Source organism: Eschrichtius robustus, chromosome 16, assembly GCF_028021215.1.
Source record: "Eschrichtius robustus isolate mEscRob2 chromosome 16, mEscRob2.pri, whole genome shotgun sequence".
Lineage (NCBI taxonomy): Eukaryota > Metazoa > Chordata > Mammalia > Artiodactyla > Eschrichtiidae > Eschrichtius > Eschrichtius robustus.
Window position 1 is genome coordinate 89,249,657 of NC_090839.1, and position 26,012 is coordinate 89,275,668.

Below are 26,012 nucleotides of genomic sequence, written 5' to 3' on the forward strand. Positions count from 1 at the left end.
GATGTCAAGGAGCTTATTACTACTTATATTTTCTTCTAGGAGCTTTATGGTTCCTGGTCTTACGTTCAAGTGTTTAATCCATTTTGGGTTAATTTTGGTGTATGGTGTAAGATAGTGGTCCAGTTTCATTCTTTTGCCTGTGGCTGTCCAGTATTCCCAGCACCCTTCTATGTCGTCTTATAGAAGGTTATAGTTTCAGCTCTTATGGCAGCCCTGTGACCCTTTTGTGTTCATCTCCACATATGCTGTGAGGTCAGGGCGAGGCTCACTGTTCTGCACACAGCTATTCACGCCTTCCACCACTACTTACTGAAAAGATTATCCTATCCTCGCCGAATTGCCTGCAACCTGGAAAATCAGTTGATGACCTATTTTAAAGATAAACAGAGGCCTTGCCCTTAACTCAAATTTTAGGGGACTTGGAGGGGCTCCTCCTGTTGTTGCTGGCTGGGCAGTGATGCCTTGAAACCCAGAGTGAGGCCCCTGAGAGCTCTTTCTGTGAGAGCTCTGTGCTCCTCCCTGATGGAGAGCTGAGCTCGCTCTCCAGAGCGCTGAGGCCAGGCTTCCTGCCCACGAGGGTTCTTTACTGTAGAGGAAGGGCAGGTGCACAGTCTGTCTGGAGCGTTTAGAACGTGTGTCCTTCGTCTGCACAGTTCTGTGTGTGTACATTTGCCGTAGAGAAGTGATCACGTGCACAAGCCTTATGTACGTGGATGCTCGGTGCTGTGTCGTCCGAAGGCCTCGGTGGCTACTGGGCCCCCGACTGGACATCCTGTGGCTCCCTAGGCCGTCCAGGCCAGGTTTTTGAGGAATATTTAATGATATGAAAGTGCACGTGACGTAAAGGAAAGCGACAGCCAAAGAACGCTTCCAGGGCGTGATTCCACTGTGTGATTTCAAAACACCCCACCTAACATGAAACTTCCCATCCTAACCACTTTATTTTTTTAATTAATTAATTAATTAATTTATGGCTGTGTTGGGTCTTCGTTTCTGTGCGAGGGCTTTTTTTTCTTCTAGTCGCGGCAAGCGGGGGCCACTCTTCATCGCGGTGCGCGGGCCTCTCACTATCGCGGCCTCTCTTGTTGCGGAGCACAGGCTCCAGACGCACAGGCTCAGTAATTGTGGCTCACGGGCCCAGTTGCTCCGCGGCATGTGGGATCTTCCCAGACCAGGGCTCGAACCTGTGTCCCCTGCATTGGCAGGCAGATTCTCAACCACTGCGCCACCAGGGAAGCCCACTTTTTTTTTTTTTTGGATGTGTTAGGTCTTCGTTGCTGTGTGCAGGCTTCTCATTGCGGTGGCTTTCTTGTTGCGGAGCACAGGCTCTAGGTGCGCGGGCTTCAGTAGTTGTGGCACGTGGGCTCTAGAGTGCGGGCTCAGTAGTTGTGGCACACGGGCCTAGTTGCTGCACGGCATGTGGGATCTTCCCGGAGCAGGACTTGAACCCGTGTCCTCTGCACTGGCAGGTGGATTCCTAACCAACCACTGCGCCACCAGGGAAGTCCCCTAACCACTTTTAAGTGTACGATTTCGTTAGCCCTAAGTACATTCACAGCGTTATGCAACCATCATCACTCTTTCCGAAACTTTCTTATCGCCTTAAACAGAAACTCTGGAACTATTAAGCAATAACTCGCATTTCCCCTTTGCCCAGGCCTCTGGTAACCTCTATTCTGCTTTCTCTTTCTGATTTTGCCTATCCTGGATCTTTCACATAAGTGGGGTCGTACAATATGTGGCCTTTATGACTGGCTTCTTGGGCATCACGTCCTCAAGGTTCACTCATGCCGTGGCAGCGTCAGGATCGCACTCCTCTCCACGCCGAGCAGAAGTCCACTGCGTGGATGGGCGCCACTGCCTTCATCTGTTCGTCCGCTGATGGACGGCTGGGTTGTTGCCACCTTCCGGTTGTTGTGAACGGTTCTCCGTGGACATGGGTGTGCAGGAGTCTGAGTCCCCGCTTTCAGTCCCCTTGGGTGCACACCTGGCTGTGGAACTGTGGGTCACGTGGTAACTGTTTAGCTTTTGGAGGAGCCACCAGGCTTTTCCACAGGGGCTGCCCCATCTTCCATTCCCGCCTGGCCGAGACTCCTGACTGTCGGTGGAAGGTAAGCATGCGGGGAGGGACGAGGCGCCAGCCCTGCCCTCATTGTCCCTCCTCAGCTGGAGCGGGGCCTCTGCCGGGCCCCCCGCGGCTCCCTGACTGTCACAGGGGAAGGCGCGGTCTGGGGGGCGAGGGTGGAGGAGACGCCGGTGCCTGCAGCCCCTCTCTCCCCACCCCCCCGCCCACCCGCAGGCCAGCGAGGACAAGGTGAAGCGGCTGGTGACGGAGATCGGCCGGGAGGTCCAGCAGCTCAGCATGGCCGGCTGCTACTGGCTGTCGGGCAGCACGGTGGAGCACGTGGCCCGCTGCCGCGGCCTGGTGAAGGTGAACCTCTCGGGCTGCCACCTGACCTCCTTGCGCCTCTCCAAGCTTCTGTCGGCCCTGCAGCGCCTGCGCTCCCTGGCCATCGACGTGAGCCCCGGCTTCGACGCGAGCCAGCTGAGCGGCGAGTGCAAGGCCACGCTGAGCCGCGTGCGGGAGCTCAAGCAGACGCTGTACACGCCCTCGTACGGCGTGGTGCCCTGCTGCACCAGCCTCGAGAAGCTGCTGCTGTACTTCGAGATCCTGGACCGCACGCGCGAGGGCGCCGTGCTCTCGGGCCAGCTCATGGTGGGCCAGAGCAACGTGCCGCGCTACCAGCACCTGCGTGTCTTCTACGCCCGCCTGGCCCCCGGCTACATCAACCAGGAGGTGGTGCGCCTGTACCTGGCCGTGCTCAGCGACCGCACGCCCGAGAACCTGCACGCCTTCCTCATCTCCGTGCCCGGCAGCTTTGCCGAGAGCGGGGCCACCAAGAACCTCCTGGAGTCCATGGCCCGCAACGTGGCGCTGGACGCGCTGCAGCTGCCCAAGTCCTGGCTCAACGGCTCGGCCCTCCTCCAGCACATGAAGTTCAGCAGCCCCTTCTACTTCAGCTTCAGCCGCTGTGCCCTGTCCGGCGGCCACCTGATCCGGCGCGTCATCGACAGCGGCAGGGACCTCCGGAGCCTGGCCGGCCTGAACCTCAGCGGCTGTGCGCACTGCCTGGCGCCCGACTCCCTGCTGCGCAAGGCGGAGGACGACATCGACAGTGGCATCCTGGAGACGCTGGTGGCGGCCTGCGGCAACCTGCGGCACCTCAACCTCTCGGCTGCCCACCACCACAGCCCCGAGGGCCCCGGCCGGCACCTGTGCCAGCTGCTGGCCCGGCTCTGCCACCTGCGCTCCCTGTCGCTGCCCGTCTGCGCTGTCGCTGACTCGGCGCCGCGGGCCGACCGCGCGCCCGTCCAGCCTGCCACGCACGCCGTGCCCCGCGGCTTTGGCAAGAAGGTCCGCATCGGCGTGCCGTCTGGCCCCGACCCTTTCTCCGGGCAGGCGGGCCCCCTGCCATCCTCTGTGTTCTGGTCGCTGCTGAAGAGCGTGCCCTTCCTGGACCGCCTCGAGCTGATCGGGTCCAACTTCTCGTCTGCCATGCCGCGCAACGAGCCCGCCATCCGCAACTCGCTGCCCCCCTGCGGCCGGGCGCAGAGTGTGGGGGACTCGGAGGTGGCCGCCATCGGCCAGCTGGCCTTCCTGAGGCACCTGACACTGGCCCAGCTGCCCAGCATCCTGACAGGCTCCGGGCTGGTCAGCATCGGCCTCCAGTGCCAGCAGCTCCAGTCCCTCTCCCTGGCCCACCTGGGCACGATGGGCAAGGTGGCCTACATGTCCGCCCTCACGGACATGCTGAAGCACTGCAGGCGGCTGAAGGACCTCAGGTGAGGGCGCCCGCTGTCCCTCCGTGGCCTCCGCTGGCCCTTTGGAGGCCTTCGGGGCGCGGAGGGGAAGCGAGGCACATGGCCTTTGGCTCGGCGGGTGTTGGCGTACCCGCTGCGCACCTGCTGAGGCGAGCGGGGTGCAGGCCTGTCCTCCAGGGGCTGAGAGTCTTGGGGGGCACTGACAAGGGACTGTGCATGGTGGCGGGGCTCGGGGGGTGTGGGGGCTCGGGAAGCAGCGGCTGGCGGCGCCCAGGGAGGGTGTGCGGGAGGTGGTGCCGCCTGAGCCTGGCACGTCGTCCTCGTCGCCTGTGGCTGTCTCCGTGCCTGGGCTCTAGGACGCTGCTGCGTACGTGACCTTATTAATCCTCATGCCCGTCCCACGAGGTGGACGCTGTTCTTGCCAGACGACGGAGCTGGTAAGTGGGGGCCGGGAGTGGAGCCTAGCTCTGCGACTCTTGAAGGATGAGTCGGGGCTAGCCAGGAGATGCAGGCGCAAGGCTTCCCGGGAAAGAAGGCAGCGTGTGTAGAAGCCCCAGAGGCTTACAACCGAGCAGCGTGCTCAGAAGCCAGATGATTCTGATTGGGGGGCACGGGGGCGTCAGGTGAGGTGAAGGTGCCGAAGGACTTCAGCCCGCAGAGGGAGGGGTCCGGGTTCCAGTGTGGAGAGGTCCCTCTGGCCTCCCACCTGCACTGGAGGGGCCAGGCCGGGGGGAGGTGGGGTGTAGAGGGGGGCTCACAAGGGGGCCGCACGCTGCTGAGACGTGGCGGTGCCCGGAGCAGGACGGCCGGGCTGACCTGAGGAGCCGCCCCGGGAGAGTGCGGGGTGGTGGGACCCACGGACCTCGGCAGGGCTTCCCCCACCCAGGCAGTTGTTGGAGGGCCACTGGCGATTTCCCGGGCCCCGACGCGGAATGATCCCCGGCGACTCATGCTGTGGAGTGAAGGCTGTTCTCGTGAGGGCCCAGCATTTAGAGCGTCAGCCTTTGTTAACCTGAGCCGGATTTGAGAATGTCTAACAGATCTGATCTTGAAAAACTGCAGTTTCCTAAACGTCGTGGTGGCCTCAGACCTCAGCTCTGCGAGGGCTTCGGGTGGGGGAGGAGGTGGCCGCTGGGCTTGGTCTCCGTGAGGCTGGAGCTGGTGGGGCAGCCGGGTGAGGGCGGCATCGGGACACGGGGACGCGCGTGTGTCCTCATCGCCGCACCAGTGAGCACTCACCGTGTGTCTTCGCTGAGGGCCGGGCACCAGGCTGGGAGCTCTCTGGCGCTGTCTGGTCGGATCCCCTCACTGGGCCCTTCGTCGTTCCTGCTTCATGGAGAGGCAGCGGACGCCTGAGGGAGGAGCTGAGGTCCGCCCGGGTCGACGAAGCCCAGAGCTCGACCTGGGCACCCGAGCCACACAAAACGGAGACAAGCGTGTCCTTTTTGGACCTCCACTCTCCCCCTAGAAGGCAGGAAATGAACCGGATTTGAGCTGGCCCTTTGCTGCCCCGGCCCTGGAACCTCCCAGAGCTTCTCTGCCAGGCTGCCCGCCGCCCCCAGGGCAACACACGCTGCGGGCCCCCCGCCCGGTCCCTGCCGGCGTGAGGGCTGGGGCCCGGGGTCCAAGCCTGGCCTCCCACGTGGCTTGGCCCCCTCCTGCCCTGTGGGGTGGGGCGCCACCTGTGAGTGAGTGGGGAGGGGCCCTGACCGCAGCCCCTGCCCCTCGCCCTTCACGGGGTGAGCCTGGGCTGCCATCGCAGACGGTGCTGCCCCTCTTGCCCAGATCCCTCGCGGCTCCTTCTCTTTTCACTGGTTCATCTCCAGCCAGTGCCTCCTCCCACCTTGTCCCCTCCTGTGCCTTCGCTGTCACATCAGTGGCCTTTCCGGGAGGACTGTTGTGAAGTGAGTGGTCAGTGGGCCATGCGTAACTTGAAGCTGCAGGTGGACCACAAAATACATCCAACAGATGAAAAGCCACCAGGTCTGCTGTCCTGTTACCCTGTTGGATTCTCGTGATCAGGAATGAGTGTTCCTTAGTTCGGGGAGCCTGAGGGAGCATTTGAGTTCTAATTTAACTAAACTCAGAACCAGAGTATTTCTGGATCTGTCATTTTTGTCTTCAGTGTTTTGGCTTTCTTGCTACCCTGTTAAACCTGGCACCTTTTCTAACCACGCTGTGGTCAAACCACGTGCCGATTATTGAGGAGTGTTTGATCAAGAGAGAAATCAGTGAAAGTAAAATAAAGTCATACATTCATGTAGTTTAAAACGTCACGGGACTTCCCTGGTGGTCCAGTGGTTAAGACTCCACGCTTCCACTGCAGGGGGTGCGGGTTCAATCTCTGGTCGAGGAACTAAGATCCCACGTGCCCGCGCGATGCGGCCAAAAACATAAAAATAAAATAAAAAGTCACAGTGCTTCAAGGCAGATAATGAAAACTGGCCTTCTTCTCTCTCCAACGTCCTTTCTGCCTCATGTCCACAGTGTCATATTTTTTAATTAATTAATTAATTAATTAATTTTGGCCACGTTGGGTCTTCGATGCTGTGCACGGGCTTTCTTTCTAGTTGTGGCGAGCGGGGGCTACTCTTCGTCACGGTGCCCGGGCTTCTCATTGCGGTGGCTTCTCTTGTTGCAGAGCATGGGCTCTAGGCGTGTGGGCTTCAGTAGTTGTGGCTCGCGGGCTGTAGAGCACAAGCTCAGTAGTTGTGACACATGGGCTTAGTTGCTCCACGGCATGTGAGATCTTCCCGGACCAGGGCTCAAACCTGTGTCCCCTGTATTGGTAGGCGGACTCTTAACCACTGCACCACCAGGGAAGTCCCACAGGGTCATATCAAATGTCTGCTGCCTGCAGAGCCACATGGAGACGGCAGGTGCTCCCAGCTCACCTGGGCTGCTGGATTCCCTGCACGAGGCCTGTGCTCGGCCCCTTCAGGGCTGCTCTGCCTGGAGGAGAGGGGAGTGGGCGTGGCGTCCAAACTTGTCCCATGTCCCTGCGTCTCCTCGTCCAGGAGATAGACCCTAGCCTTGGGTGGAGGCAGGCAGGACCCACAGCAGGGGCCTCAGAGTCAGAAGGCCTGGGTGGACCTTGGGCTGTCTGTGCCCAGGTCCTTGTTCTGTAAAGTGGGGCTGTTCAGACCAAAGGGATTCATCCTTATAAGACACTTAGAACAGGACTTGGCACTTACAATACATGTTATGGTCCTTCATCCATTCAACAAATATATGAGCACCTGTTATGCCAGGCGCTGTTCCAGGCACCCAGGACACTGAACAGAACAAAGATCCTTGTCCTTGGGGAGCTTACATTCTAGTGGGGAAAAGAGACCAACAGTCAGTGTAAGGAAGTATATGGTATATTAGACAGTAACAAATGCCGGGGAGAAGAAGCAGAGCAGGACGAGGGATGCCTGGGTGCAGGGGCAGCAGTTGGGGTACATTTCATGAAGGAGGTGAGTGTTGAGCAGAGAACTCAGGGAGATGAGTTAGAAAGCAGAACCTGGGGGAAGAGTGCTCCGGGCCAGGCAGGTAGAGTCACATCAGCCAGTACGGTGTCCACGACCCACAGGGTGACTTACACTTACGTGAACTAAAATGAGATGAAACCAAGCATCGAGTTCCTTGGTGGCATCAGCCACGTCTCAGGTGCTTAGTAACCACGTGGGCTGGTGGCCAGTGTGCTAGACAGAGCACATACAGACACTCCCCTCTGCCCAGAAGGTTCTGTTGGAGAGCTGAGAGCGCAGGGCCCCGAGATGGGTGTGCCAGGGTCTCAGGAGCAGCCGGAATGGAAGCAGGGCAGGTCACGCTGCTGTGCTGAAAGCGGCCTGGGGGCAGCAGCAGGGCCACTGTCAGGGGCATGTCAGACATGCAGGGAAGCAGCCAGGCGAAAGCAGGGGTTGGGGCATGGCCAGAAATAGCCAGGTTCTGACTTCACAGGGAATCTGCTGATTGGGTGCATGGGATGGGTGTCGAGGCTAGGTGGGTCCAGGCGGTGCCGAGGCTTCTGGCCTGAGCCGTTGAGCTGACGTGGCTGCCATCGGCCGAGGGAGGAAGGCAGGGGCGAGGCTGCACACGTGTGGGTGGGAGAAGCCTGGACGACCCCCCGCCCCCGCCCCTCCCCCCAGCCCCCAGAGAGGAGGAGCCGTCTCCCAGGTCTGCCAGCTGGCACTTGGACTGGAGAGACCGCCCAACAGGAACTGGTCAGGAGGATGAGGGCTTGGTAGAAGAGACCGGGCAGGAGCTGTCCGGGAGAGAGGAGGCGGGCTGGGGGTGTTGTGGAAGCTGAAGGGAGAGACTGCCCTTTATTTAGACTGCTGCGGACCGTGGCTGCCCCGTTGGCTTGTATTTGTACGGCCGCCACGTGCTCGCCCCGTGCTTACAGGTCTTTGACATTTTAGCAGCCTTGGGAGTGTCGCTATTATTGTCCCATTTTGCAGATGAGGAAAGTGGGGCCCAGAAGGTTAATGAACTTGCTGAGGAGACACAGCTGGTCTGCGGGCAGCTGGGAGCGGGTCCTGTCTCGTGGGGTCGCTGGATGTCAAATGGGGTAACCTGGCGTTTAGTGGTCACCAAGTGACTTCCAGGGCCTCGGATGTGATCCTTGTGGCCCAGACCTTCCCCCGGGGCAGGGTCGTGCAAGCAGTGTGGGTTTTGTGGGCCGACCTGAGAACCTGACCGCCACTCATAATGGGCTCTCTGTGCACGCGGCTGCTGAGACCACACCTCATCGGAGCCAGGTACTGCCTGTTCGGAATAAACACCACTTTCTAGAACTTGGCCAAATGGCCCCGTTCCTCTGGATTCCTGCCTTCTGTGGCAAGCGGAGCCCGGGGGGATGGAGGGGAAGGAGCAGATGGTGCCTGCCTGCCATGGGCAGGCACTGCAGAGGCTGCCACACCGCTGCCAGGGCGGCCTCCCCGGACAGCTCCCGCACTTCCCCGGGCGGCCTCCGCCGTCCCCACCAGCGAGGCCCATGAACTGCAGCTCTTTGCCAGCTGGGGCCAGGGCCGCTCCCGCTGGGGCCTCGCAGGCTCTGGATTTGCCTCTGGATTTCTGGTGCACCTCGCCAGCGGCAGGATGCCAAGCTGGGCAGAGCAGGGCACCTGATGAAGCCCTGCCTGGTGGAGAGGGGAAGGGAGAGCGTCACCCTGAGTCACCCTGGGCTGCCCCTGACCTCGGAACTGGGGCGGCGTCTGGGCGTAAGCGAGAGGGCTTCTTGGAGCCAGGCCCTGGAGGCTATGCCAGGGCCACCCTCCAGGCCCAGGCGCTGCTCGGAGGGGCGCCTGAGAGGTGGGCAGGCAGATGAGGGGCGGCCCGAGCGCCCGTGTGTGCCCACAGAGCCTCTCGGAGAGCAAGCATCGGAGGCCAGACCCTTCGAGGTCGGAAGGCTGAGGCCCGCCCCCCAGGGCGAAGCCAGTCACAGAGGCGCCCCTTCCTCCTCCTCTGCCCTGAGCAAAGGCACTGCCCGTCACTCGTGTCAGGTTAGCTCTGCCAGCCCACCGCCTGGAGGAGCGGGGGACGGTGTGGACGTGCCAGCCTCGCCCGGCCCACCAGGCCTGCCTGCCCTGAGCACCCGTGACGGGGGCTTCCTTCAGGGGGAGGAATCTGGAGTGGCTGGCACGCCGAAAAAAAATGTTCAAAAGCGTGTAGTACGCAGCTCCCTCTGTCTCTCCCCTCTGTCTGCTTGAGTGGTGAGATCCCCAGCAGGTAGCGCAGACCCGCATCGCCACCTAGTGGCCGAGGCGCCGCAGGCCTGTCCTTCCCGCTGCCCGCGGCCCAGGTTCCTCACTGCTCCAGGGACGACTAGCAGGTCAGCGTTTTTTGGCCCCCTCCAGTTTTCCCACTTTCAGGTCGGCACAGTATGTATGCTTACCTTAGGATCTTTTAAAAAGATAGAACCAAATAATGTGTTCAGACATTTTCTTAAGAAACATAAGCTTCCCGGAACATTCACGCCCATGGGCGAGCTGCGCTTGCTTACTCTCTGGGCCCAGGGGCTTCAGGGGGCTGGGGTCCTTGGCTCACAGCTCTGAGAGGCCCGGCTCGCGGCTCCCTGGCTTCTTCCCGTTTCTTTAGGGATGAAATTCATTCAGTGGCGTCCAGGGGGTGAGGCATCGCTGACCCCTGCGGCCCTTGGGGAGCCCTTTCCCTGGTGTTTGTGCCCCAGCAGCCCTGCCCGGGGGCTTCCTTCCTGCTGCACCCGGAACCCTCGACGGGGAGAGAATGTGAGGCTTTTCAGAGTCATACCCCAGAGAGACCCGCGTTCCCCCCACAGTTTTAGGAGCTTGCTAGAACTTCTGCTTACGTGTAATTAAAATAAAACCGCAGTCTCACTGCTGCATTTCAGTGACTGGTGGCTCCCGTCCGTACAGGATGGCTTGGAACAGACATGCCGTCACCGCAGGCTTGATTTTAAAACCCCCCCCCCCCAGTCCTGTGACTTGTCAGCGTTTCCGGGTGTCAGGGCCGTGGAGGCCGTGTCCGAGGCTCGCGTGGCTCTCGTTTGGGCCTGTGGACGGCCCCTCACCTGCGTCCAGGTCAGCCTTGCCTGGGGCGTCGCTGCGTCCAGAGCGCTTGGGCTCTCCTTCAGCCTGGTGGGGGGGCGGTGGTGGTGACTCTGTCCCCACTGCAGGCCCACCGCCTCTCGGGGATGGGGGTGGGCCTTTCCACTCACCGCGGAAGCTTCTCTCCTTTGATGATGAGAACCTACAGCTGCAGACGAGCCTCTCAGGGGCGTCCCAGGAAGTCACCCACTCGGCCTCATCAGTTTACGGGGAGAGAGAGGCCTCTCGGGGTTCCCTGTGGGTCTCGCACGGAGATGGGGGTCTTGCCAGCTGCCCCGGCCCACCCGGAGGGTCCGTGTCTGTCCCGTGGGCAGAGTTGAGGCTCAGAGAGACCCACGGTCCCGGGCAAGATGCCACGTTTGTGCAGGGAGTGACTTGTGCGGGGCCTGGGCCTTGGGGGTGGCCGGCCTCAGGGGACAGCGTCACCCTGGCCTGAGGCACTGTTCCCGCAGCTCAGGCGCAGCCTGGCAGAGCACTGTCCTCCCGGGCCGGCCGGCTCGCTCGGAGGGCTGAGGCCCCACGTGGCTGGCACGATGTCCATCAGAGGCCTTCATGGCTCGTTGAGAGAGAGCCTTGCTGGGTGCCCAGTGGCCACCCTTTGAAGCGTCCTCCTTTTCAGCCATCGGGTTCAGACGTAGCCCCCGAACTGCAGTTTCCTGCACACGTGCCCAGATCTCCGTCATCCGTGAAGCCCTTCTCCCGCCCGCTGCAGTGCCTGTGTGCCTTCTGCCTGCTTTGCGTGGACATGTCTGCCTGGCCTCTCCCGCTCGTGCCGCCAGCCTTGAAGCGACTCTGGCCGGGTAACCGGGCCCCCGCGCAGCAGTCAGAACGGTTTTAAAAGCATCAAGTGAGGCACGTACATGCCTGAGAAGGACCGAGGTACCGCTGAGTGCTATAAAACAAGGACGATTGCCGAGCCTGGTGCTGATCTCCAGGGATAACCCTTGTTAATAGGTTTTCTTGTGGGAAGATTTTGGGGGAACAGGGTCCACTTTGACCTCTGTCCGTGAGGCCGTCTTGGTCTTTGTGTGTGATTTACCATGAGACGATCTCCGTGCTCTCTTCCTGGCTCCAGCTCCCTCTCCCTGGCTCCTGTGCTAGTGTCCTGGGGCTGCCCTGACACATGACCACCAACCGCATGGCTGAAAACAACAGAGAGTCACCCTCTCCTAGTTAAGAGGTCAGAAGTCCCAGGTCAGGGTGTCGGCAGGATGGTTCCTTCTGGAAGCTCTGGGTGGGGGCCTGTTCCAGGCCTGTCCCCTGGCTTCCGGCGGCTGCTGGCAGTGCGAGGTGTTCCTTGGCTTGTGGACGTGCCACTCCAGTCCGCCCCGAGCTCCCTGCGTGTTCCTGTGTTGCTGTGCCGTCACAAGGCGTCTAAGGAACCGCTCATTGGACCCACCCCAGTCCCACGTGACTTCATCTTAACTCAGTCTGCAAAGACCCTGCTTCCAAATAAGGCCACGTGTGCAGGTACCAAGGGTTAGGAATGCAACAGATCTTTTGGGGGACACGATTCAGTTGCCACGCGCTCTTCTGGGCCTATAGGCGCACCGAGCAGTCAGAGCAGCGAACGAAGCAGCTTGGCTGGGTCTGTGGGCACCTGGTTGCATCGGGCCTGCGGGGTCTCCCCCCAGGTCAGGATCACCAAGGGAGACCCCAGGGGTCTGAGTCCTCACCCGGAGCCCCTGGGGGCTGTGGTGTGGATGGGCCTGGGGACAGCCGGTCTGGGCCCTGGACCAGGAGCCCCGCTCAGCGTGCGTCCGTCTCCGCGAGCTCACGCCGTCCGTCCTCTCTCCCTGCAGGCTGGAGCAGCCCTACTTCAGCGCCAACGCCCAGTTCTTCCAGGCGCTGAGCCAGTGCTCTGCGTTGCAGCGCCTGTGCCTGGTGTCCCGCAGCGGCACCCTGCAGCCCGAGGCCGTGCTGGCCTTCATGGCGCGCTGCCTGCACGTGGTCGTGTGCCACCTGTTCACCGGCGAGTCGCTCAGCACCTGCCGGAGCCTGCAGCAGTCCCTCCTCCGCAGGTGAGTGTGCATCGCGGGGGCTCGGGCGCTCTTCCTGCCTCGGCTTCCCTGGGGGCCCAGAGGTTATTTCTCGGAGTTAGAAAGTGCTGGGCGGTGATGGAGCGAACCCCCTCCCCCCGGCCTTCTGTCTGCCCCGGGCTCAGCTTCCTGCGTAGCAGGAGCCCCCTCTCCCTCGAGCGTGACGGGACCCTCTTCACCATCCAGCCCCTCACGTGTTCCCCTGGCACCGCTGTCAGAGGCGGGAGTGCGCGTGGTGCTGCCACTCACCTGCAGCCCTTAGCATCCCGTCCGTTTCCCCGTCTCGTCCTTGTTCTGTGCAGGACTCGCTTCAGAGCCCTCGCCACGCCTGGTCTCCTCGGCCTTCTAGGCTGCGACGGGCGCAGCCTTTCCCTGGCTTTCGTGACCTTGACACTTGGAGGGCACTGGCCAGGTGTCCGCGTTTCTATTAAAAACAGCGCGTTCATCCTGCGCCTCTGATTCCAACCCTGCATCACAGAGCTCATCACACTTTGCCCCCTTCTTTCCTCGCAGCCTCTCCCTTCAGCAGCAGAGGGCCTGGCTCTCCATTCCCTGAGCTGTGTTTGCTGATTTGTCCCGTCCCCCCGGTGTGCACGTGGGGCAGCTGCTCTGCTCCTGGGGGTGGCACCCAGGTCGCCCCATCAAACACCGTCTTCGAGTGACCTGGGGCCGGCCTCTTCCCGTCTCCCTCAGCCTGGCCATGTTCCTCGCTCCCACTGCCTCGGACTCCACTTTGTGTTCACCCCACGTCCTGCGTGGCTTGCTTCCTTGTTTTTCTGGCGTTCGAAGCCTTACTGAAGTCGGAGGGTCAGAGCTGTGTGTGAGGGGTGCGTGGAGCTGCGCCGCCGCTCAGCCTCCTCCTGTCCCCCCCCACCGCATTGTCCCCCCCCGCATTGTCCCCCCCGCGTTGTCCCCCCCGCGTTGTCCCCCCCGCGTTGTCCCCCCCCGCATTGTCCCCCCCGCATTGTCCCCCCCCCCCGCATTGTCCCCCCCCACCACATTGTCCCCCCCCCACCCTGCCCTGTACCCAGAGACAAGTGTTCCCGGTTCTCAGTTACCCTTCCTATGTCTCTTTTGTAGGATTAGCAGGTACACAAATGTTTTCCCAATCCCCTTCTTTCTTATACTCAGTTTGCTTTTTCACTTAATAACATATCTTGGAAATGGCTCATTCTCAGTTCATCCAGCTCTTGCTCGTTCTTTTGACAGCTCTGCATTAAAAAAAAATTCTGGTAAAGTACACATAACAAAATTTACCATTTTAACGGTTTTGTTTTCTTTCCATTTTAAGTGTTTTCACCATTCCGAACTGAAACTCTGTCCCCATTAAACAATAACCCCCCTCCCCCTCTCCCAGCCCCTGGCGCCCACCCTTCTACTTCCTGTCTCTACTCCAGGGACCTCCTATAAGTATAACCATATAGCGTTTGTCCTTTGCGTCTGGCTTTTTATGTATTGCTTTTGACATTTGAGAGACTTAAAAGATAGAAATAAAGGATCATCATATATTGATTAAAATAAAGCCACTTTGGCTCCCTGAACCTCCAGTATGAGTGTACTTTTTAAATTTTAGAAATCCATCCAAGTGTCCGTGAGAAGCACAGTGTTTTGTTTCCTGTGTTCCCAGCGTCCCTGAATGTGTAATGTTGCATCTGGGTGTGCAGCCCGTGTTGTCCACCCAACATTGTTTTGAGATCTGCCAAGTGTGGCTCCCGTGGAGCTGGTGTGTTCCTGCCAAGTGCTGTGTGTGGCAGCCCCGCAAGCGGATTCATCACGCTGTGTGTCTGTTCTGTTGAGGGAGAGCCTGGTTGTTTCCAGTGTGTCTCTGCTCTGGTGAATATCCTCGTGCGGGCTGTCCTGGCTGCAGCTGCGCAGGTCCCTAGAGGGGGCGGTGCGGGGTGTGTTCGGGAGGTGGCCCAGTTGCTTGCTCTCCAGGACGGTTCTCCTAAGCCCGGCTTCCCCTGTGGGTGTGAGAGTTCTTGGCCCACGTCCTTGCCCGTGCGAGACACTGCCAGACTCTCCTGGGGCTCCTGGGTGAGCGTGTCCTCCTGCCCTGCGAGCTTGCGTCGCGTCTGTTTGCGAGGAGCATCGTTTGATGTGCTAATTGCCCGGTATCCTCTCCTCGTTTGTGATCATCTCTTCACATCCCCTGGGGACTCTACTGTGGGGTTCCTTTCGGGAGGGGGCGGGGGGCCTGGGACCAGCGAGCCTGTGCTGCGGCCGCCTGTGCTGGCGCCCGTCGTGGGCCCCCGGCCTCGGGTCCTGAGGCTGCTTCTCTCCTCCCGGCTTTCCCTGCCCACTGAGTTCACCGTTGATTCAGGTTACGGCTGTGGGTTTAATGACATCCCGCACTGGCCCCCATACACCCTAAGCTTCCTCTTAAATCTGCCACTTGTCCTGTACCTTGGTCTGAGAACCTAGGTAGCAAAGCCTCTTGGTTTGTGTGCAAAATACAGCTCCGTGGGCTTTGAGTGATGGCTACGGGGAATCTCCCCGGCGACTGCCAGACGTGAACTTGACCGCTGCGCGTGCAGAAGGTTCAAAGACTTCCTGTAAATGCAGGTCCCGCTGGGTGTTAACTGAGCAAGTTGCCAGATACCTTTGGTCAAGTGAGTATTTACTGTCTGTCCAGCAGGAGGTGGTGAACTTGGCTTTGCCTAGGATTTGTAGGGAAGCAGTTAAGTGAGGTGGTGTCCGCAGGGTCCACTCGGGCGGGCTGCTGCATATTCTATGGCTTCTCTCACCTGCGTGCCTCTGCAGTGCTCTGGAAGTTCTCCTGGTCCAAGGCGGCCTGTGTGAGGGCCGCTAATGTCAAGTGCAGAGACCCCTGGGATTTCTGAGCCTTCCAACTCACCCTGGAGAAGTCGGGGAGGGGGTGGAACTTAAGTCTCAGAATAATTGACTGCAGCTCCCTGATATCAGGTCACTTACCTCTGTCTTAGGTTGACCTCAAATGGCTCATCTGGAGTCAACCATCGTGAGGGCTGATGGCCGTGCGCCCGCTGGCCAGCTCTGCTGACGTCCTTTGAGATGCCAAGGTCTTTTCTTCTTAATAAGAGCAGATGGTATTTTTTAAAGACCTTTTAATACAAATAACCTAAAGTTTATCATTTTAGTCGTTTCAGGGTGTGCAGTTCAGTGGCGTTGAGCACATTCACAATGGGACCTTCATTCCACTTTGTTTCTGTGAACTGAGGCAGATTTAACTCTGAGTTTCCTATGTCTCTGCACTTTGTTTGCGTTTAGGGGCAGCGGTTGCTCGAGTGGTTGTGGGGATTAAAAGGCAGAGGGTTTAAAGCAATTTTCCCTCCTTCCGGGGCAGCGCTCCCCGCCCTTTGCCCTCCGTCAGGGGCCTTCGCGGAAGGCGTGCGGCCTCAAACCAGGCCCCGTCTTCCCCTAGTGGGTCCTGGAGTTTGATGGTTGGTCCAGCTAGAACTTAGATAAGTGCCCAGGATTGGAGTGCAGGCCTGGAGCAGCGCTTCCTGGGGGGGATGTGACCTGAGCAGGTCGCCAGGGGCGTGAAGCACTTAAAGCCTCTGGAGCGGAAATCCGCCGACGTCAGCGGTGCCCCTGGCGGAGGGCTGAGGGTGGCCGCCTCGTTGAGGCACGGCCTAGAGCGCCGCAGCTTTCCTCTCCCAGCTTTCCGTGTCCCTCGGGTGGCGGGACATGACCATGAGGAGGCCCAGCTGGTCACAGAATTACAGAAGTGCCATCGCCAGGGGGTCTCCGGAGTCACAGGGCTCCGGCCACCCTGCCGGACGGTCCTCGTGGTGGTCCCCTGCCCTCGTGGTTTGCTGTTGAGTTTCCCAGGAGGAATCCTAGCTAAGGTTTTCCCCTCCCTGGTGTTTATAATATCTCTAAAAATTCAGGGACTTCCCTGGTGGTCCAGTGGCTGAGATTCCGCGCTCCCAATGTAGGGGGCCCGGGTTCGATCCCTGGTCGGGGAGCTGGATCCCACATGCCGCAACTAGGGAGTTCGCATGCCGCAACTAACTAACTAACTAAATAAATATTAAAAAAAAATTTAGACTACGCATCAAGCTATTTTCAAGTGAAAGTTCCCCTTGGTTCCACCAGCCAGCATATCCAGGCTGGAGTTATCGTATGGCTTTGTGCTCTGATATTTTTGAGTTAACACTACATCATGGGTGTCTCTTGTGTCATTAAATAAAGCTGCAAACAGTTATTTTTTATGCCGTTTGGTATCCGTTACACGACGTTGTGGTGATTCTGGTCTGGCCGACACAGCTAACTCTGTGTACTCTTGACTTTCCTTCACTTCAGCCTGGGTTTTCCCGGCTGGGGCCCCTGGGGAAGGGGCCCGCTCACCGCTCACCGTCGTGTACCCACCCCTCGGCATCCCCGTTTTCTGCGATGGAGCTGATGCTAAATTTAGCTGGTGGGCTAAATGGGATACAGGCTGTACGGCGCCCAGCCACGTGGGCTCTGGGACAGACGGTAGCTGTCTGGAAAACAGGGTGCCGGGCAGGTGGTGTGGCCGCTCCACCCAGCGCTCTCTCCCTCCTGCTCTCTGCCCACTGGGCTGGCGATGGGTGTGTGAGGAGGTGGAACCTGCTTTTCTCGGGTGTGGCGATCGTGACGTCATTGTTGCTGTGCCTGCCTCTGCCCTCGAAGCAGCCGGGAGGAACGTTGATACCCCTCACCCTCGCAAACCTGCAGTAGGTCACATTCACGGGGGCTCCTCTCCTGGGAGCTGACACCTCCCTGGTGGATGAGCTCTGCTCCAGGGGCTCCGAGACCCGTGTAGGATTCGGTCACTTCTCAGCCTTGAGGGGTGACTTCCTGCAGTGGGGGGACCAGCTTTGGGCACTGCTGGTTTTCCCACTGTGTGTACACACAGGAGCCTTCCCCAAAGTGGAGGACATCCAAGGTCACCAGGCAGTTCAGAAGAGCTGTGCTTGTGATGGAGAGGGGAGGGTGGGAGCACCCCTCACGGGCGTTGCTGGCTGACGAAGCTGCTCTGTCCTTTCCTGATCCTCAGAATCCATCTCAACACGGGGCTCCAGGCCAGTTGGGCGTGTAGCTCAAAGGGCTTTTGGAGGTGAGCACTTGGCACTAGGTGTGGGTCCCTGCCCTGGGAGTCTTGTGCTCACGAGGTCCCTGTCTGCCAGCCTTCTTCCTGCCTGCAGCCTGCTCCTGTCTGTGGGGCCTGTCTGCGGGGCCCACGCAAGTGCAGCCTCTCGCTGGGCTGGGAGCTCCCTCCTCTGGCCTTTCAGACAGCACACACCTGCCCCTTTCCTAGGGCGCATAGCACTTTCCCCCCAAAATTATTGCGTTCTTTGCATCCCCCTTTAGATGATGAGTTTTTTGAAGGCCAGTGCGCAATAGCTCTTTTTTCCTTCTGGGTCCTCGGTGCACAGTATTCGAGACCAGGCCTGAGGCTGGCATTGGTTAAGTGGACTTCCTGGGCGGAAGCTGTGCCAACCCCTCTGTTCCCCGTGTCCCAGCCCTGGCACAGGCCTGGGCCGTGGCGGGGACCCGCTGAGCGCCTGGTGCCGGCTGAGGTGCTGGGAGCCCTGTGCGTGTTGGGGTGTGGCCCCCTTTGTGGGCTCCTCCAGCCAGCATTCTTCCAGCCCCTGCTCTGGGCCCTGTCCTGGATGCCAGGGGCCGCGCTAGTGCCTCTTCACCAGTGCTCCCTTGGTGCCGGTGCTGTGTACTGTCTCTGTTGTTCTCACCTCCAAAAGCCCTTTGAGCTACACGCCCTAAGCCCCAGCATTCAGGTGGGGAAACTGAGGCTCCGAGAGGCCGGTGATGGTGCAGCAGGACCCCAGCACTGGAAGGACAGTGTTTGTGTCCCCTTCAGGCCTTTGCTGCAGCGCAGTGGGGTCCCAGCTGCTTTTCTGCGAGGCGCCCAGCAGGTGGTGCTGTGGCTCACGGTAACTGGCCTGCCTGGCGCTTCCGGGGCTTCACAGCAGGCCCGCATTCCATCCCGGGGGCGCATGAAAAGGAGAGGCTGCAGTTGTTGTCACTTTTTCTTTCTTTTTTAAAAAATAAATAAATTTATTTATTTATTTTTGTCTGTGTTGGGTCTTTGTTGCTGCACGCAGGCTTTCTCTAGTTGCAGCGAGCAGGGGCTACTCTTCGTTGCAGTGTGTGGGCTTCTCACTGCGGTGGCTTCTCTTGTTGCAGAGCATGGGCTCCAGGCGCGCGGACTTCAGTAGTTGTGGCCCGCGGGCTCTAGAACGCAGGCTCAGTAGTTGTGGCACATGGGCTTAGTTGCTCCGCGGCATGTGGGATCTTTCCGGACCAGGGCTCGAATCCGTGTCCCCTGCATTGGCAGGCGGATTCTCAACCACTGCACCACCAGGGAAACCCCTGTTGTCGCTTTTTCTGATGCGTTTCTTTCTTCTCACCCTTTTCCCTGCCTCAAGCTCAGAGGACTATTGAGGCACCTGCCCACTCACCCGTGTGGCATTGAGAGGCCCCCCTGTTTCCTGTGACTCAGCCAGTGGGGCTGGTGTTGTGTCTGCAGGCCTGTCCCTAGGAAGGTGTGCCTCTCCCCGGGTCAGCACTTCCTTCCGGTTCCCATGCCTGCCCCACGTGGAGATACGTCTCAGCCGGTGGGCATCGGCAGTTGTTTCTTCTTGTTGTCGTGCCCTCTGTGGGTTTGGCACCGAGACCTGCAGCTCTGGGTCCCTGCTCCGCCGGGACCTCTCAGGTGGCGGTGGCCTCAGATGGGCTGCCTCGGTTTCCTCCCTCGTAAGGTGAGTTCACGGCAGGCCCAGGTGGGAGGTGCTGTGTGTACAGTGGTGTCCTGATCAGCATTCGTTCTCTTTTTTTATCTCCTGGATCTTGACTTTGCTCTTTCAAGTTTGAAACGTAAGCCTCTGGACCTTTCTCGGACGTCCGGTGGCAGGCGGCCTCCGCGAGGTTTTGGAGCAGCTTTCTTCTGCATCTTCCCTCACCTTGGGCCCTTCTGGTGGCCCCAGCCCCAGGCTGGACTTCGTTTGGGCCAGTGCCGCTGAGAGCAGCGACGCCTTGTGGCTGCCCCGGGGAGCAGCTCTCCCGCTGGCCTCCCTCCCTGCTCCTGCCCTGGGAACACCCTGAGTTCCCGGGATTCCCATTGGGCTCCCCCAACCACCTGGCCTCGGAGACACCCTCCCCAGTGAGCAGAGCCAGCCTCTCTGTCTGTTTCACTTCCTGTCTCTCCTGCGAACCCTGAGTCGCCATTCCTGGCCAAGTCAGTACCGCCTGACCCACCGAGGAGCCGTCTGGCCCGGTCAGGAGCCGGAGCCGGGCCCTGTGGCCCGTCGCGGGGGTGCCCTGGGTGTCTCCGTGCTGTGCACCCAGCCACGCCTCTGCTGTCCAATTTCTCCCAGACATGCAGCGGGTGGGGCACCCTTCCCAGGGATTTCAGAGCTTTCTCGATTTCCTTTGACTCTCACATTCCTGAAAGTTCCCTGTGAGGCCTCGTGAACTCTGGGCTGGGTGAGGGCGGTGTCCTCACTCGCTTCTCTTTTGGTAGTACGCGGGGTGACACGTGGCGTCCCGCTGAGGTCAGACCCCCCCCCCCCCACCGCACCCTCAGATCCCACGCCGTGCTCACCTCCTGGCCTCGTTGCTCTGTGACTTTGAACCCATCACTTCCCTCTCTGAGCCCAGTGTCCTGTCTGTAAACCAGCAGCCATCGTCCCTGCTTCCCGGCGCCGCTGTCTCCTGGTGGTGGCTCGCTGCCGACTGTCTGTGCCCGCCTTGGTGGCGTTGCTCGGGGTCCCCTACGATCGCCTGGTGGCGGTGCCTTCTCCCACCTTGACAAAAGAGGCAGCCCAGCTCCGTGAGGTTTGGGGGCGTCCTGGTCGTCCCGTCCCGAGGGTAAATGGCCCAGCAGGCGTTGGAGGCCAGTGTGGCTGTTCTGCCACCCTCTGCCACCTCCTGTAATAACCCACGGTGCCCGGTCCAAGGGGCAGAGGCGCTTATTTCGAGGAAGCAGGATGGTAGGGCGGAAAAGGCTCTCACCCTGACGTGTCCCTGTCTGAGCCGAGCCATCCGGGGTGAGGGCGCGCTGGTTCTGAAGTGGGCTGAGCACTTTCCACAAGGCGGGGCCTTCCCGGGCCGCGCCCTCGGGGGTCTCGTCCGCTCCAGGCCACACGTGTTGACTGGCCGCAGCCCCCTTTCTCAGGAGCATCGGGAGGACCCCGACCCTGGGGCGGGAGCGGGCTTGGTCCTCCGTCCCCCTAGGCCCAGCATCCCACCGGACGGGGTCACGTCTCTGGAGCCCATGTGGAAATTCCCCCCCTCCCCCTGGACTGCTGCCCACACGGTCTCCTGCCGGCGAGGAATGTGGGCCCGCAAGGCCAAGAGGCAGTGGCCCAGACCTGAGCAGACACAGGCAGCCGTGCTGCTGGTGGGCGCCTGGGCTCCAGGGCCTCCCGCCCAGATGCAGCGCTTCCCGCCCCTCCGTGTTTGTGTTCTGTACGCGAGTGTAGAACCAGGGAAGTTTACAGATACAGGCATACGAGTGTAGAACCAGCGAAGTTTACAGATACAGGGATGCATTGTTTAAGTCTGGGGTACACTGGGAGCTTCAGAGTTGAAAGTGGATTCTGAAATGCAGCGTTAGCGTGCTGTGTCGCCACCGTAATTGCATTAAAGGGGCAGCGGAACCCCATCTTGGGTCCTCAGCTCACTGCCGCGCGGGACGGGTCTCTGGGGTCCGTTTGTCCTTCCTGCCTGGAATGGTGATCTGGGAGTGCCACGAAAAATACCAGGCCAGCAGGGTTTCGCCGCTGCAGGCTCAACTGGGGGAATCCGTGGCCTTGACGCAGGGCTCGCTGGCTGGCGAGTTCTGGCTCCATTTGTGGTGGACGCCCAAGAGGCTGGTCTGGGAGGCGGCAGGGCTCAGGCCGCGCGCCGTGGGCCCCAGTGCAGCAGCCAGCGGGGAACGTCAGGGGCGCGACTGCAGCCCCGGCGACTGATCAGTGTGGAAGACGTTCGCTGCGTAGGATCTCCTGTGGTCAGGGCTGTCCAGGCCACCGAGGGGGGGGGCGAGGGCGGTGGCTGCGCCTGCTGCCGGGCACGAGGCCTCTTCCCACCGCCGGGCAGCCTTTCTTGGCGATTTGGGCGTAGAGCGGCGGAATTCTCCAGAAGAGGAATTCTTCCGTTGTCACTGGAGCCCCTCGTTTTCCAGGCAAGGTCTCTGGGGCCGGGCCCAAGGCTTCGATCTGCGGTCAGGCTCTGGGCTCCTGCTGGTGTTCACGCTGCAACAGCACGGAACGTCCCTGGGGACCTACCGGACGCCGGGCCGTGCTTCGCATTCCTGAGGGTCCCTCCCTCGAGGACGGCGTAGGGTGGCTGTCTTTTCTGTGACGAGAACGCAGCTGTGTTCTGTCGTCCTGTCTCTGCCGTGGTTCGCACACCTCCCTTTTCTTAGGGGGTCTCTTGGGGGATTGATTCCAGCGAAGGCCTGGGGACAGTGATGCCTGGTGTTCCTGGCGTTGGGCTGCAGAAGGCTGGCATGAGTCCCCAGCTGGCGGCATCAGCCCCGTGGGAGGTGAGGGCGGGCGACGTGCGGTGCCAGGTCACCAGGGTAGTTCCGAGCGTTGGGCATCTCTCCATTTCTCTGAAGGCAGATTCTGTTCCTTCCTTTTAAATTTTTTATTGTGGTAAAACATCTATAACATAATAGTTATCATTTTAGCCATTTGTAAGTATACAGTTCAGTGGCATTAAATGCTGTGGTGTACCTATCACCACAGTCTATACCCAAAACCTTTTTATCGTCCCAAACAGCAACTCCATATGCGTTAAACAATACCCCTCTTCTCCTCTTTCCCCCAACTCCTGCTAAGCACCGTTCTGCTCTCTATGACCTTGACCCCTGTAGGTACCTCCCAGAAGCAGAATCCTACAGTATTTGTCCATTGATGTCTGGTTTATTCCACTTAGCCTAATATCCTCGAGGTTTATCCATGTTGTAGCACGTGTCAGAATTCCCTTCCTTTTAAGGCCGAGTGATATTCCAGTGTATGGATGGGTCATATTTTGTTTGTCCTTTCGTCTGTTGACACTTAACTGTGGTTTTCAACTCATTTTTTGTGAATGAAGTTGAATATCTTTGCGTGTTTTTAAAAATCATTTACAGAAAATGACAGACTAGGAGAATGATCTGCAGGTCCTGTCACTGCCAGAGGTCGGGTTGTCCTGGTCTGCCTGCCTGCCCAGCAGTGAGGACAGAACCAGTAGCACCGTTCAAACCAGGCAGGGGTCTGAGGGCACAGGACAGGGGTTGCAGGTGATTCTTAACTAAGAGAAAGCACCCAGCCTCCCCCGTGAGAAACACAGGAACTGAATTACAGCGAGAACAACTGTGTTTCTGGAGAGTTCAAAAGCAGGCAGTGGTCCGCTCAGGTAGGGGTCGAGGAGGTGACTGCTTCGGGGGCCCGGGGCTTCTGGGGCATGGCTGCTGTGTCTCGTGCGGGTGCTGGTCCCATGGGGCTGCACTGCCCGGGGTGCACTTCGGTATAATGTTTTCCAGCCCCTCAGGCAAAGCCCGCTTGTGTTAGTGGAGGGAGGAGACCAGCCCGTGGCCCAAGGTAGGTGGGCCACCTCTGTGGATCGGAACTCACACCCCTGACCCAACTAAGCTCCCGCCTTAAGGCTTCGGTTCTACGGACGGGCTTATCCGTGGGGTTTGCATAGAGCTCTTCATGGCGGTGCTGTTCGATTTAACAAAAGATTGAAAACAACCCAAGTGTCCGTCGGTAGGAGACTGGGAAATAAATTATGATGCCTCCAGTTGATGGAATGAAATGCAGCTAATAAAAGAACGAGGAAGCACTTGGGGTCACCAAAGGGCATCTTTCAAAGTGTGCCTCAAACAAAAGCAGGGGCATAATCTGTTTCTCTGCCGGCACGTGCATAAAGTGTTTCTGGAAGGATACGAGAAATCTATGTTGTCGTTCCTGGGGAGAGGCCCTGGCAGCGTCTTTGGCGGGGGGGGGTCGGGGGGGGGAAGGGGAGGAGCCCTGGGGACATCCCAAACCTGCTCCTCTGTATTCTGTTTTGTCCTGGCCTTTGTCCTTCAGGCCTTTCTGGTGACAGAGCCTCGCACTGGAGTTACCAGCTCCAGGGGCTCCAGGGCTCAGGCCCGCGGATTTACAGTCCTGTCCCACGTGGGACCTGGGGGCCGCCTCGGACCATGACAGCTGACACCGAGGGTCTCTCCCACCGCCTTCCTCTGCGCAAGGGCAGATTCCAGGCCGCTCCGAGGTGCCCTGTGGGTCCCAGCAAGTTTGGGGGGGAGCTGAGAAGGGCGCATCGTTTGAATTCTGTGAACCTTCGGCGGATGTTTTATTCTTGGCCACCGCCCGCCTCTGTGCTTCTTGAAGATAGTCGTTATAGTGCGAGTGGCTATTATAAAATATCTTCTGACTTTGGCTTTTCTATAAGACCTTTATTTGCAGAGGAAGAGGCTGTCAACTTTAATTTTGTTTCTAATTTCTCAGGCAAAGAAACAAACCCAGCACGTGTTCAGATCTTAGATGACTGAGCCAGTGCTGCTTCCAGGCTGCGTCCCCAGCCGGCCCCTCCCAGAGCCCTTCCAGCTCTGCGGCACCCGCAGGACCAGGTGCAGAGACTGAGGTCCCCGGGGCCCCCTTCACGCACTCGGGGGGCGTCGGGCTCAGAGCTGCTGCCAGCGTGGTGACCGTGCGGGACACCCCTTTCCGTGTCTTCCGTGCAGTGGCCGGCCTGAGGTCCTGGGGGCTGCAGCTGCTGTGCGTCTGCCTGTGTCTGTGACGAGTTGGAGCCCAGCCCTCCTGGCCAGGCCAGTTCTCTGCTCCTCCACGATGGTCACAGGCAGGCGTGAAGTGGGCAGTCCCTCCCCGTCCTCCTTCCCTCTGGTAGCTCTGCAGCAGTGTTCTCGCGGCCCCGTTGGGGCAGGTGCTCAGCTGGCTTCTCGCTGTGGCCCTGAAGTGCGGCCCCGAGTGCTTTGTAGACCTGCCTTTTCAAGTGTGAAAGTGTTCATGCATTTTGACCCAGTGACCCTATTTCTGGAATTTATTCTGAAGAAACAACTCAAAGCACAGTTGTGATTATGCTGTATTAAAGGATGTTTATCCATATGATAGTTAAAGGGCTCCCTAAGTTGCATCCCCTAGAGAAGTGGCCAGGCAGGTGTGGCGCCCTGCTGGCCGGGCGGGACTGTGGGAGGAGGTGGTCGCGGGGTGTTTTGTTGCTTTGGGGGCGGGGTGGACAAGGAAGTTCACCAAACCTGACTCAGGTTGTCGACATTTTGAGACGTGTCTAGAAAGAATATGCTCAGCACAGCAGGAGAGTGTGCAGGGCTACGGGGGAGGGGCTGTTAGAGCCACTGGGCAGTGGGTGCGGTGGGAGGCCCCCGTGCTCTCCTTTGCGCTTTCTCTATAGTATTTTCTCCCTAAACAAAACAGTGCTTTTTTTTTTTTTAATTTAATTAATTTATTTATTTTTGGCTGCGTTGGGTCTTTGTTGCTGTGCGCAAGCTTTCTCTAGTTGCGGTGAGCGGGGGCTACTCTTCGTTGCAGTGCGCGGGCTTCTCATTGCGGTGGCTTCTCTTGTTGTGGAGCACGGGCTCTAGGCACGCAGGCTCAGTAGTTGTGGCGCACGGGCTTAGTTGTTCTGCATGTGGGATCTTCCCGGACCAGGGCTGGAACCCGTGTCCCCTGCACTGGCTGGCGGATTCTTAACCACTGCGCCACCAGGGAAGCCCAAAACAATGGTTTTAAAACAAGCAAAATCTTGCCTGCTTTCTGGAGGCTCAGAGAAGGAACGTATTTTGGGCAGCTGGTTTTTCAGATAGCCAAAGACCCCATTTTAAATCCCCTGGTGTGTTTTTAACAGCCTCAGGTAGAAAATTTTCTTCAATGTGGTATCTCCCTTCCGGCTGTTACAAATGGCAGAGAGTAAGTATGGTTGAACTTTCCTGAACCTCTGTGTTTTTGAAAGCCCTGAGTCACCCTCAGACCCTTCGGGGAGGGGCGTCTCCACGGTGGCGTCTGCAGCTCGTTCTGCAGGTTTCAGAGCGAGCGAGTGAGCGGCCCCTGTCGCGGGCTTAGCGTGTGGGCTCCGTAGATCTTGCCTCTTTCGCCCCCAGATGGGATCCAGGCTAGCACGGTTGCGGGGGCAGGGCTCTGCCTTCTCTGCTGCCCAGGATGGCATCAGGGGCAGCCGAGTGCAGAGCTGGGCCTGGGGAGTGCGTGTACGGGAGGATGCCCAGGGAGGGGGGAGTGCTCCAGGAGGGAACGCACGCCTGTGCCTGAAGGTGAACCCATGGCCCTTGCAGGCCTGGCTTTGTCCTCGTGACTCCAGGCCAGAGGCTGCAGCCTCGGGTCTTTAGTGATGTGATTAGCCCTGGTCAGGGGAGTGGTCCCAAGAGGTGACCTGTCCTGCTGTCGGTCATCAGGCTAGTTCTGAACGTGGGTAGCTGGAAGGAGTTTTATTTTATTTCATTGCGTCTATTTACCTAAATCTCAAACTGTATTTGGATCGCACAAATGAACATTAGAACACGTGTGCAGGTGACCCAGCAGAACCCGCGGAGCGCTCGGCCCGCACACGAGCCCCAGCTGAGAACTTGCCT

General features: G+C 59.3%; 1 protein-coding gene across 4 annotated transcripts in view; it reads left to right on the top strand.

Moving 5' to 3' along the window:
- Nucleotides 1-26,012, top strand: part of FBXL18 (F-box and leucine rich repeat protein 18) — a 39,630-nt gene that overhangs the window by 8,650 nt on the left and 4,968 nt on the right. For 3 of the 4 annotated variants that reach the window (XM_068523881.1, XM_068523879.1, XM_068523882.1), the window contains 2 exons: nucleotides 2,300-3,843; nucleotides 12,197-12,415. In XM_068523881.1, coding sequence (XP_068379982.1) covers nucleotides 2,300-3,843; nucleotides 12,197-12,415 — 1,763 coding nt within the window. Of the gene's footprint in view, nucleotides 1-2,299; nucleotides 3,844-12,196; nucleotides 12,416-12,946; nucleotides 13,412-26,012 lie in introns of those variants that run through there. The other variant, XM_068523880.1, reaches the window with a different exon arrangement.